Raw genomic sequence first — 13,808 nt, 5'->3', positions numbered from 1 at the left:
TTCTATAGAAGTTGGTGTTCATTCTTCTGTCCTTACGGTAAAATTAACATTACTAAATACTTACCATGACTTTGTTAAATACTTTCCAGATAATCGCATCTGAATTTTCACAATATTGTTATTGGACAATATTGGCAATACTGACAGTAGCATCAGTACTAAACTTTCATTTTAAAGAAAAGGCTCAGAAGGGTAAACAGCTGGCCAAAGATGTCACAGAAGGGGCAGGGCTGCGACAGCAGGGCCCATGGCCAAAACATTCCTAAACTACCTTTACACAGGATTTGTTCCTTATAGGCCAAAGAAACAAAGACCAAAAGCACTATCGACAAACTGTTTGATTTAAACTATTTTATTAATAGAATCACTTCAATTGAAGCATTTTTTAAAGCACTGAATATATGCTAGCAGTGTGTACAAGTTTGTTCTTCCTCAAAGAGGAATCAGGCCAGTAAATCAATCATTCCAATACAATGTGGAATAGAATGAGGATGCTTTGTAAGCAAAAATGGGAGACTATATTCCCAGTCTAAAGAAGATATGAAATAGTATGGCAAGGGGGCCAACAGGAATAAGCCTCGAAGAAAGAGAAAGACTAGTCAAGGTGAGGGAACATGGAGAACAAAGTGTGTGATGACAAGATGTGTTCAGGAAGCTGCAGTAGCTCAGTTTCATTGCAGGGATGGGTTGAGGGATGAAAAGAAGAGAAGTTAACAAAAGAGACTGCCTCAGAAAATCAGCTTGTGGGAGTGCCTGTCTTGGAGTGCACCTGTGCCCTTCTCTCCAGCAGGTACTAATTTTTTTTAACTTTGAGGGCTCCCAAGAGACATGCAACCAGGGGAAGAGAGAGTAACAAAACCCCTGAACCTGTCTCTAAGGCCATTTTTCTCTGATTTTTCGGTGAGCCAATAGCAGCCTCACCTTGGCTCATTTCTTTCCTATAACGTTTCTAGAAAGCCAAAGGGGCCCTGCCTAGGCCTCTCTCCTATTGCTTCTTTTATCTTAAGCCCTTCCTTATTTTGCTGTTCCCAGCTTTTATAAATATAACCTCAGAAAAAAATTTTTAAATAAGCCCATGATGAATCCCTTTATTGAGAAGCTGGAACTTCAGTCAGTGGGCAATAGTAAAGGACTAGAAGAAGGGAAGGGGACTGTTGTGAGAGTCGTGCTGCTCTAAGCCTGGACTGAGCACCAATGGCATCAGCATCAGTATCTCCCAGCGAAATGGAGAAACTTGGCCTCCTATGCAGAGCTGCAGAAGAAGAATATATATTTTCAACAAGACCTCAGGTGATTAGTATGCATGGTGGAACGTGAAAAAGATTGGGTCAGAGCTTTCCAGCATGAAGAATGATGCTTGTGTCCTATAAAATGTACTCTCAATGCTAGGTCAGGACATGAGACACAAGGAAAACTGAGAAACCAATTAGACTTTGAAAAGATGATTTCTGCAGAGGAATCTAAGACAGAAAGGAAGATGAGACACTTCTCAGGAAGATGCTGAAGTCTGGTTGTAGTCTATGGATTGAGTGGCAGCAATGGTATAAATGACTTCCTGGCCGGGAAGGGTACAAGGTGGTAATGGATGACTGTCCTTGTTTTTTGGAGTATACTCCAGAGTATTTAGGGGTGGCAGGTGTTAAAAAAAAAGACAGAGGTATGGAGGAGGAGGGGTACAGAGGAAGAGCAAAAGTGGTTGAATGCTAAGAGTTGGGGAATCTACCTAAGAACACACAAGATTTCTTTGTATAATTTTGATAACTTTTCTCTAAGATAGAAACATAAAAAAATTAATGTAAAAATGTTAACAACTTAAATATGGAAATTTCTCCTATTAACATGATCCACAGTCTTCTTTCTTGATAAAAGGAAATGCCTTCCCTTTTACTCCATTCTTCCATTGTTGGGGCCCTAAATCTTTAAAGTCATTCTCAATAATCACACCCTATGTTCACTTCATAAGCTAATCCTATTGGTCCTATCTACAAAATAAATCGAGAATCCACCCACTTCTTACCACTAACCCCTACCATCCTACTCAAAGCCATAATAATATCTCAACTGAGCTACTACAGCCTCCTAACTGGTTTCCTTACACTCACCCTTGCGCAATGTACAGTCTTTTCTCCACACGGCTGCCACAACCCCCTTCTAAAACTCTCTAAAAGGTTCCCATGTCACCTAGGGACAGTAAAAGCCAGAGTTCTTACAGTGGCCTACAAAAGCCCATATAATATGATGCCCACTCAATTCCACTGCATGTCTTACTCTTTTTTTTAAAGATTTTATTTATTTATGACAGAGAAAGAGGAAGATGGGAAGGAAAAGAAAGAGAGAGAAACACTGATGTATGAGAAAAACATTGACTGGTTGCTTATTGCAAGCCCCAAAGGGAGACTTGGCCTGCAACCCAGGCATGTACCCTGACCAGGAATCGAACCTGTGACCTTTCAGCTTGTGGGACAACACCCAACCCATGAGCCACTCTAGACAGGGCTCATGTCCTATTCTAACTGTTAAGAACTGATTTGTGCCACACACACCCCCCCAAAAAATTCATATGTTGACTTCCTAAGCCCCATTATCTCTGTGATAATGTAAATGTGAATGTATTTGCAGGTAGAATTTTTAAAGAAGTAATTAAGGCTAAAGAAGGTCATATGGGTGAGCCTTAGTCCAATAATAACTAGAGTTTTTACAAGAATAGGTAATTAAGACACACATACCGAGGGAATATGAAGTGAAGACACAGGGAGAAGACAACCAAAAGCCTAAGATAAAGGCCTAGAAAAAATAATCCTTGATCTTCAACTTTCAAGATCTAGTCTCCAAGATGGTGAATAAACTAATTTCTGTTGTTTAAGTCACCCACTTTGTGGTACACTGTTATGGCAGCCAGAGCAAACCAATTCACTAACCAACACGCCACTCACCTTAGGTCACTGGGTTCTAGTCCCTCTGGCCTCCTCAGTTCCAAACACATTAGGCACGGTCAGCTTCAGGGCCACTGGCTGTTCCCTCCAACTGGAACTCTCTTCCCCCAGGAACCCGGGTCTCACTCAAAGCTCAAATGGCACATCACTGAGGTCTTCCCTGACCATCCTATTATGCAATACGGCACCTTCCACCCCACCACATCAGTCTTCCCTATACTCGTATCCTCCTTTGTTCTTCTTCAAACACTTATACTTGTTAATTGACAGTTCCTCTCCAAAATGAGAAAGAAGAAATGTGTGTGTAGTGCTCATGGCTGAATGCACTGAGCCAAGATTAATACCTGGCACACAGCAGGCCACCAGATATTGCATGAATGCAAGAATAATATTCCCATAGCACTTACCTCTTCAGGAGTGAAAGGACAGCATTTGCTGTGCTTGAGTCTAAGCCAGTTGTGGGCTCATCCAGGAATAAGATGGATGGATTGGTAATAAGCTCCATTCCAATACTCGTCCTTTTTCTTTCTCCTCCAGACACACCACGGGTAAACTGAGTTCCAACCTAACACACAAATGGTCACATTATTAACAATAACAAACACAGTCACTGTTGTTTGTTGAGCTCCTGACATGTGCTAACCCTGTAAGAGGCATTTTATCTCACCTCCTCATTTATTCTGAACAACAAAGAAGTGAGTATCTGGGAGAAGAAGTGGGTCTCTTAAATTAAACTGAGGCTCAGTTTAAAGCTGGTATGTGGATAAGCCTGATATGACACCCACGCTTTAAATAATTCTGTATGTTCCTCATCATGTCAAATACTTAGTTTGAAGTCAGAAGTTACAACTTAAAGACATGGCTCTGAAATCGTGGTCCAAAAAGGGGATAAAGACAGGAGAGGAATAGGTGAAAGCATCTATAATGTTTGCCTTCTACACCCTCGTCTTCCTCCCCGACCAATAAAAGCCCTAAGGGAAACTCAAGAGCTGGGCCTTGGCACCAAAGAAAGCCCACGTTCTCCCATCTAAAAAGAAGTGGTAAATGATAGCAGCTCAGACTTCTTCTTCCAAATAAAATGCAGCAAAATACACTTTACATAAAAGACTGTCAGAAAGCATCATATGAAGCAGCAGCCCGCAGAACACCCCCATTTTCATTACCTCTAAGTAAGGGATGTTACAGGGGGGTTAAACTAGAGCTGTGTCCATCTGAAAAGCTCATCTTTACCCAAAGCTTCAAATGTCTTCCCAGCCAATCTTTCATGTCTGTTCACAACTCTAAATCATTCACTCACTCGTCTCATTTCTTCTTCCTGATCCTGCACGACCCACTTGGTGAGCTACTTTGCCTCTCTTGCCCACAGTTGTTATCTATACAACCTAAGGCAGCCCAGCACAAGCCAGTCTGTAAGTAGCAGTGGCAGAAGGAAGGGAGGAAACGAAAGAGGGAGGGAGGCTGGGAGGGAGGGGTGGGAGACAAAGTGCCATTAGGAAGACTACAGGAAAACTATGTGGATGCTACACAAATTTAAAAAACAAACACTAGTTTCACTGAGGATAATTTTGAAGCCAAAGTACAGCAAAATGAGCATATAGAGGAAAAGCCCTGGGATTTTCATTGTTTATGAATTCCAGAAATATACCTCCAAAGCAACAGAGTGAAGTCCCCTGGAAAGACAGGAAGAAAAGCTAAAAGGGAAAGAAGAAAAACAGAAAGCAAGAAAGTTAGTGAACAGATTTGAATGAGACACCTAGTGTGGGGGAGGGGCAAGAGCTGCAACCACATGGAAGGGGCACCTGGCCTTTGCAGAGAACACGTGTTTATGGGAGCCCACACTGTCATTCTTCACTTCCAGGATTCAATCGTTTTTTCATTTCCTTTTCCTGGTTGGCGTTCACCTTTCTATTATGTAACTAGTCACTGTTTTCATCATTACAGAAAGCAGCCACTTTTGACCACACACATTATGGAAAACTTCTGAATAAGAGTAACTCTGGCCTCACAGGGGAGGTCCTGTCGGCTGGCAATGGTACCGCCTGTTCTTTCCACATTACCTTAGAATCTGCCACTTTGGCCAGACCCAACTCCTGAATGACCACGTTTATCCGTTCATTTTTTTCATGATTGGACATAGTTGATGGAAGGCGAAGAGCTGCTGAGAACTGTAGATTTTCTCTCACTGTCAGAGTTCCCATCACAACATCATCCTTAAGGCAAATGGATTTTAACAAGACATATCAGGTCTTTTGCAGTAATATCACTCTTTAGAATATATAACTTAATCCACAAAAATAACATAGCCAAGGGAACAGTCTGGCTAATGTTGTATAATTATATGCATTATACAAAAAACTCCAATTTGGACAGCTACAAAGCCTGATAAAAGAATTCTCATTCCCTATCTATACACCTGATGAAACACTGAGAGTTACACTTGCTATTAGCAGACATCACCAAACTCATGTACACAAAGATTTGCCAAATACTTTGTTAAGCTGAATGAAGGGAATGTTAAGGTAGGAAACAGTATCTTTCAGAAGTATGATAAGTAGATTTGATACCTTTGTCTTTACAAGGGTCATATTTAGTATCTTCCTTCCTTTTCATTTAACACTATTCTATATCTTATGTGAGATTAGAAAAAGCTAGAGTAAATTAAGTTGGTTCAAAGCTCATATTGTGTAATCAGTGGAGAGAACACTGAACAGTAGGGTTGGAGAACTGCCCAAGGCACGTTCCCAGACAGAAGAGGAAAAATCTAAAACGGAAATCAGGAACACTTACCTGCACCACATAACCTGAGTTACACTTGAAGTTGGCGGGTCGAGGCTCTCCATTTATCAAAACATCCCCAGATAACCCCTGTGGATCTTTCCTTGCAGCTAAGATATCTAACAACCTATAACAAAACAAATATGTTTGGGTTTTTTCTCCAGCTGAGACTATATCTCTAAGCTACTCTGAATCCAAACTCAGCTCAAGTAAAAAATTAACTGATCATGAAATTCCATGCCTCAACCACAATGACATACTTTAATTCTCAACTTCCTTTTGTTAACTCTACACTATAATAAAGCTCCAAAGAGTGAAAACAAAGCTCTGTCGGCAGAGCCAGCACTGGCCTCCCAACCAGCTCCTGAAGCCCTCTGGCCTCTGGGCTCCCAACAGCTAATGTGCTGCTTTAGCTGAGACTCAAGACTTCCCTTATTCCTTTGGCTCCTTCTCCCCACTTTCAATGTCATCCCCATCCTTTTCCACCATTAGCTGAAATCAATGCTGACAGGTGTATGGCAATCATCTATCATGGCCACTGTCAGTAAAGCTGACCTGATAAGACTTCCTAGTTCTGAGGACAGAACCACAGCTGGCCTAAGTGCACGTGGCCATGGCACCTAGAACAAGACTAGACATGCAGCAAACATTCAACTAACACCTGCCCTCGTGAAAGCGATCTTTTAAAGCACATGAAAACTGCAAGGGAAAGCTCCCTGATCCTCTCTGTGATACTCACGAAGATTTGCCTCCACCTGTGGGTCCCAGGATGGCGTTCAGGCCCGGTCTCATGATCCCACTGTCAATGCAGAAAACAGCCAGTTCACTGGTTCAGCTGAAAACTGCTTCTAAAAATGTAGGGTCTGCATTTAAGACACTCAATGAAAGTTGATGAAATGAGACAGAAAACCAGCACAAACTAACTTCTAAAGGAAAAAAGGAACCAACTTGACAATAAATGTCTAGTGTACAAATGTCATCACTCTTTAGACCCCATTTGAAAAATGGCTCAGGTCCCTCTACATTCCTTTCAGCTATTCTCTAAGCCACTTACACTTTTTGGGAAAGGACACACAAACTTGAGAGTTTATGGGAAGTAAAAGATTCTGGTAAAACATCTGTTACACTTATTTCTCCTTTCACGATGTAGAGTGCACAACAGGTCTTGAGTAGAGCTTCTTGATAACTAGTCACCTCTTTTGCTACCTACTCAGGTCCTACATAATTAAGTAGTCAAAGGAGTTCTAGAATCATCAGCATTAATGCTCTCACTGCTCAAACCCAGTCAGACCAAAAAACAATGTAACTGAAGTGAAATTTAGTGGCTAGAAAAAAGTACCTCAGATACTAAAAAGAAACCCTCACTAGTTCTTAAACCCTGACAAAATTCTTAATTCACCTGTAAAAGTAAAACACATTCCCTAAAATACATCACACTCTTTCTTCTAAAGGTTCGGATAGACTGGAAAATTGTTGGTTTAGAAGTGGGAGACACCATGTTCCATTGGGGAAGACATTTAAAGACGTACACATGTGATGTAGACACTGGATATTCCAAAGAAATTATGTGGATGTTTGAGGGTAGAGGGTATTCAGACACAGAGCAAGAAGGTATAAAAAATAAGTCAGAGTTGACTGTGTTGAGACTGAAGAAGAACACAAAAAAAAAGTAGTGTGAGTTTTACCATGAAGACAACCAGAAGAATGGTAAGGAGAGCACACTGGAGTAAGGGGAATGAATGTCAGGTCCACCGCAGTTGCACAGGCTTGATGACGGAATGGAGGGCTGACGGAGCCCTCTTGGGACCCTGGTGCCTAAGCCAAACTCTGGGGAATTGGTAGGTAAATCCAATTTATTCCCCAGGGAACACAGTATCTATTCTAGTGGAAGGTGCAAAGCAGAAGGCTATTTCATTCCCAGATAATGACTATCACTGAGGCAAATTCTATGATACACAACAGTCATGAGTGATCAACCTCACAGTGTGGCTGTGCACAGCACTTCCATCTGGCAGGACACAGCATTTACTGCCTATTGTGCTGCAGCTGGCACAGTGTAAAATGCCACTCAGTGGCCATGGGGAAAGGCAACTTCTACTTTGCTCACTAACTGAGGCATCTCTCACTGAAACACTCGACAAATACAATGAGTTACGTGAATCAGGCATGAGCTATAAAAGAGAGAAGTATCTTATTCTTTCACTGGCCTTTTCCCCTGATGCAATAAGACATGCTAATGGTTGGGTGAACTTTCAAGGTGCATTTATCTATAGTTCTTAATGTACCTTCCGCAGTAATAGCTACCTAGTAACTGTTTCTAAAATAACCAGAGATAAGCTTGTTGTTCACTGAGACTTCGTTGCCAGAAAACCTTTCCAGGTTTTTTTAAATACCTACTCAGAAAAAGAGTCACCATCCCTAAAAGATTAACCCAAAAGTGAATGTGAAAAGCTGGTGCAAGGAAAAGAATTCTAAGACAAAGAATTTTACAGGTCCCTGAGCTGGGCTTCCTTTGGCGCTGAACTCTAGCATTACAGAAAACAGTTATGGATAATCATAACTGCAAGAGTTCCAGTGTGGAGCCGTGGCTAATTCCCCCTCCATTCACTCAACACAGTTATTCAGTGTCTACTGTGTGTGTACATGGGTCAGAGCTGAGAATTGAAGTGGTAGCCCTTGTGGACTTTGCATTCAAGTCCAGGGATCGGCAAACCACAGGGGTCAAGTTTTCTGTTTTGAAAAGTACTTTCACGCTACATGACAGAGATAAGTAGTTAATACACAAATGAAAATATTTATTATCAGGGCCTTTGCTGACTTCTGTCATAATCCAAAGTCTACAATCCCCTTGTTGCCCCACCCGCCCCTCGCTCAAAACACAGTCCACACCTCTATTTATTGCTTTATAGCATTTACATGCATGAAAGTCTCCCTCACACTATTGTCAAACCTTACCAACAAGAACAATGCCATCTTCTTCAACCCCACCCCCTGGAGCATGCAGCACATGCTCTATAATGAAAACTAAATACACGAAATGAAAACTAGCTATAGGATTCTTCTCTTGTCTATTACATTCTCATGAACAATGGTAAACCTCATGTAATAGTGAGAAGGCAATGTCATCCCCAGAGCCTGGAGCATTGTCTTTCCCTGCCCTGTCCTGAGCACACACACTGGCTTTCCTTTCTCCCTCCCCCACTCCTGGCACTCCAGTTTAGGGTTAAGGTGGTCCATGTCTTCCAGCCCCTCAGTCACAGTAGAACAACACAGTGGAGTCTTTGCGTTGTCTGAATCCTCCATTGGACTAGGAGATCGCTGAGAACCTCTGTCACTAGAACCAGGCACAATGTCAGGCTCTTAGTAGACATTCAAATTTGGTGAATAAATGAGTCCCTCCATCTTAATAAATGACAACTACTTACAGGAAAGTCAAATGTTTTCAATAAAAACAAGTATCAAGAAGTACAAAAAAACTTATGGAAAAGTTTTTCCATAAGCATAGCCTGACTGGAAAGAACACTTAGTTACACTCCTACATAAATCATGTTCGGATAATAATACATCAGTCATTTCTATTAGACTTTCCTTTCCTTCTTTGTGTGAGGGTGGTGGACATGTTGGGTAGAGGTGCGGTGATGGCCAGCACACAAGGTCACAGGCTGCCAGGGAGGTGGGGGAAGAGAGGATACAGCTGGAGGGTGGGCAGGCTGTTTATATTAAAGAATAAGAAAATTGATTGGGCAAATCAGTAATAATGTTAGAATAATGAGAGCCAGGTTTTTCACTTTTTGAGGTGTTTTACAAACATGGAAATGTAGAAATAATCCTGGAGTATCAGATCAAAATTGGAACTCATGGGTTTTAATCTCCGTACACAGACATAAAAAGGTTTAGACATGAAAAGGTGTATATGTGTATGTGTATATGTGTATGTTCCCTGTGTCTGTCCCCTGAGCAGGCCTAGGAGCTCTGACATCCCAACAGCCAGAACATTCCAAACACACAGATCTTGCTTTGTAAACACAACACCCCACAAAAAGGAACATCAGCTCATTCCAGGTCTGAGGCGGGGTGAGCACACAGTGAGTCTGGATCCCCTGCTGTGCCAAAAAAATACCCAAGAAATGAAAGAATGAGTTGAATAAAATAACAAACCTCCCTTGAAAGGTCTTCCAGTGACCAAATCAGGAACAATAGGAGTATCAAAATAAATAATGATAATAATGCATTAGTATTGAGTGCTACTGGATAAAATGTGAATATGAGTCTATGCTGATATAAATAAATGAATGAAAGTGACAAATGAAGCTTTTTCCTCTTAGTAGAATGCAAACCAGTCTATACAAAAAAGAGCAATGAAAACAGAAATCACATTTTGGTAACGATCACAATGACATTTATTCCTGATTCAGGCAGGAGACCTCAATGGGGGCTGAAGTAGGTGGGTTCCTGTGTTATGAAGAATAAGGTTTAGAGTGATTTCAGGGTAACTCCCCTCATAATACTTATTAATTACAAAGGGGAAAATGGTGACACTGTGGTGAAGGCTGGCAGACACCAGCATGACAGGGTAATGAAGATGAACATCACCTAGGGTGAGACGGGAAAGGACCTGGTTGAATGAGACAGGAGACACGATGTGATGGTCAGTCTATTACGTGAAGAGTATGGTGACCAACGGCCCCTTAGCACCCACCACTGCACCTGTTATGAGACTTTGCATCCCCTGGGCTGCTTCCAGACAATGACTGAGTGGTTATAGAGGAGAAGGGCCTTGTTTCTGGAAAATACACACTGGAAAACTTAGGAACATTAGAGTACCATATGAATAGCTTACTCTCAAATGGTGCAGAAAAATACTAATGATAATGGATTCACTAAAGAGATAAAATGACTGGCAGTTACAGTGAAATGTAAACAGTTGGGGAATCTGGGTAAAAGGGTTATGTTCCCACAAGGGGTAAGTTTGAAATTATTTCAAATAAATTATTAATTCAAAAAATCTCTGAATAGTACAATCACTTTCCCTGAGAATTATATGATATACATACCTACTGGAATGGACCATTTTGTCCATAGATCTTTAGGGTTAATGAGGAAATACTGATATGCTAGGTTTGGGCACAAACTAAGCATAATAGCATAATTTTCGATAAGATAGTATAATCTCACCTTTTTCAGTTCTCATTGTCAGATTTTATCTTCTTGCCCCCACACAGCACATCATGTTCTAGCTACTTAGTTATAAAAATGAAATTACAAAATGTCCACAGGAAAAACAAAATTGAGCTGCTCATCTGCTTTCTTTAAATACAGTGACTATTGTGAATGGTGGCAGTGCTATCAAAAGCAAGTCTAAAGAGAGATGAATGAAAACAACCTTTCTCTCATCTCAGTACCTTCCTTTAGTTGAAGCTAGCAAATAGAAGAAAAATTAGAAATGCTACATCGAATAAAAGGGGCAACCTTTGTCACAGATGCCTAAACCAGAAATGTGAGTAATAAGACAGCACTGGAAAGTCTCCTCCAAGACTTACTGGGCGATGACTTCTTAAGGTATATAAATGTCTAATTGCTATGTTGTAAACTTTGACCTAACAGAATATCGTATAGCAACAGTAATTAAAAAATAAAGAGATTATATAAATACGTTGACTGAGTTTTTATGGATGCAGGAATGCACATAAAGCTAACTCATCTATTGCTGCAATGGATACCATTGAACCCTAAAAACATTATGAAGCCTTGAGCATATGACAATGTTAGTGTACTGAATTACTAACCAACTAGCTTTAAAATGTAAGCAAAATACACTTGCCCACTATGCATTTTAAATCTGTACCTACCCATATTCAAATAGTTATTACTTCCACTTAGCACAAGATCTGACGTAACCAACATTTTCCTGACTATTACTTTCCACAAAAAACCTTGTCAGCTTTCAAAATGGATGCCTAAACCAGAAATGGATAACTTCTATCTAGGGATTTAGCAAGACATAAAAGCTTTGTATCTACCAACTCTCTTCTTCTTTTCCCTGTCAGGGTATCTTAACCAGTCCAAGACAGCAAGAAGAAAGTAGGTATGACAAAAGGTGTTGTTACAGAAAGCAAATTCTATCTAATTCCACACAGTTCCTGACCTCACCACCACTCAAACAATCTCAAAGCTCCGTTTTTCCTTCCCCACCCACATGCAAAAAATTTCTCCACTATTTGTCACTTCCTAGCCTTCTGGGAGCAGTTGGCTGCTGGTAACATAAAAGATCACAGTCCCACAGAATGTACCAAGAAAACATGAGAAACATCTGACTCAATATAGGTTAGAGGCAATACCTGGTGAAAACTTTTATAACTACCCCTCCAGTCTCAGAGAGTTAGAAAAAGTGCTTGTTTTATCTAGGAATAGCTACTTCTCCTATCAAACAAAATAACCAGACAAAACACATAGGCCATAGTGCCTGAGCAAACCTAGATGCACTCCCCCCTCCACAGTGAGGGAGAATCACGCTCAGTTTTCTAGATACCAGGAAAACATGAACAGTCCTAATGATCAGCATCTGTGAACGAATAGAGACGTGGTTCCCAAGTAGGTTCTGTTCTCATTTCCTTCCTCACTCTATGGCCCACTCCACCACCACATGATGAATTTGTTGTTCAAGAAAGAAAATGATAATCACAGTTTTGCATTCATTTGGGTCCTAAATTCTATCATTGGGTTTTCAGTGCATAAACTTAAGCTTACACTAAAGTTTTCTTGTATTTAATGTGTTTCTGTCTGCCTGTATGTGAGGAAAAGCATTAGATAAATTGTTATAGGTGATAAACGAGTATATAAACTCACCACTCATTTGAAACAAGTCTATTTGAAAACCAAAGTACTCTCACAGTATATTATCATTTCAACCTCCTGACTCTTGCTTCTACAACATAAAGTGCAGAAGTACCTAAAGTGTCTGGCTCATAACACACAGGACAGATGTTTTATTTCACAGATTAGAAAACTGAAGCTCAGAAATTACAACTGTAATCTCTGTAATCTTCACTTGTAAAATCAGGAAGTTGTAAATCACACAGCCAGGCCTCTCCACTAAACCACAGGGCTTACCCAGCAAAGGCTAAATGACACATCAGTGATTCAGATTCTCAAACAAAAGGTGATGCACTTGGTACAACCACTTTAAAAACAGTCTGGCCATCCTTTTACAAATTAAGCTTATACCTAACATGTGATCCAACCATTTCACTCCCAGCTGAGACAAAAGAAATGAAAGTATGTGTCTGAACAGACATGTACACAAATGTTCTCAGCACCTTCACTTGTAAAATAGGCAAAACCTGTTAAGTTCACTGTATATCATTAGAGCTGTTTAAACAAAATTCATGCACGTACTTGACATTCGTCAGTATTTCTTTCTCAGTTGTTTTCCTTCCAAGCAGAAAGCCACTCTTCACTTTTACTCGATAGCAGATGTTATGAAAACTTAGCACAGCCCCGTCAGTGAACATCTTCAGGTCATTGGGGGCCGTCCCGGGGTGGCCGCTGGTGTTTGCTTGTGACATCGGGATAAAAACTTGGTCATTCCCGGAAGACATCTGGAAAGCTTCTGCCCTTCTGTAGAGGGAAAAGCAACGGTAAGTTGATCGTCCAGAAAATGAGATTGTATACACGAGCTAGCAGAACACTTAAGAATGTTTTGTTGCAGACCTCCAGTCATACAATAAGCAAGTCCTGAAATGTAATGTGCAGCATGGTAATTGTAGTTAGCAATACTGTATCATATATTTTAAAGTCGTTAAGAGTAGATGTTTTAAAGTTCTCAGCATGAGAAAAGAAAAACCTGTAACTGTGTGGTAGGGGATGTTAACTAGGTTTATGGTGGTGATCATTCCAGTGTATACAATTATAGATTCATTATGTTGTACACCTGAAACCACTGTTACATGACAATCATGCCCCAATTTAAAAATAATACAAAGAATAGCGATCCAATTTTTTTTTAAATGCAAAGTACTTCATTACTCATTTTTATAGTGATTACATGTATAAGTAAAATTATTTTGAATGCATTGAGTTCAATAAGATATATTATTAACA

At 40.4% G+C, this 13,808-nt stretch overlaps 1 protein-coding gene across 1 annotated transcript in view; it reads right to left on the bottom strand.

Moving 5' to 3' along the window:
* Positions 1-13,513, bottom strand: part of LOC114492855 (broad substrate specificity ATP-binding cassette transporter ABCG2) — a 70,736-nt gene extending 57,223 nt beyond the window's left edge. Inside the window, exons 1-5 of the mRNA XM_028507431.2 lie at positions 13,104-13,513; positions 6,448-6,507; positions 5,721-5,835; positions 4,991-5,143; positions 3,341-3,498 (exon numbers count right to left, since the gene is read on the bottom strand). Of these exons, the coding sequence (XP_028363232.1) occupies positions 3,341-3,498; positions 4,991-5,143; positions 5,721-5,835; positions 6,448-6,507; positions 13,104-13,306 (689 nt within the window). The 5' untranslated portion in view covers positions 13,307-13,513. The remainder of the gene's footprint in view (positions 1-3,340; positions 3,499-4,990; positions 5,144-5,720; positions 5,836-6,447; positions 6,508-13,103) is intronic.
* Between the last annotated feature and the right edge of the window lie 295 nt (positions 13,514-13,808).

The sequence above is a fragment of the Phyllostomus discolor genome, chromosome 1 (assembly GCF_004126475.2).
Source record: "Phyllostomus discolor isolate MPI-MPIP mPhyDis1 chromosome 1, mPhyDis1.pri.v3, whole genome shotgun sequence".
Taxonomy (NCBI): domain Eukaryota; kingdom Metazoa; phylum Chordata; class Mammalia; order Chiroptera; family Phyllostomidae; genus Phyllostomus; species Phyllostomus discolor.
Note: the sequence above shows the minus strand (reverse complement) of the source record. Positions and strands in the feature narration are given on the sequence as shown.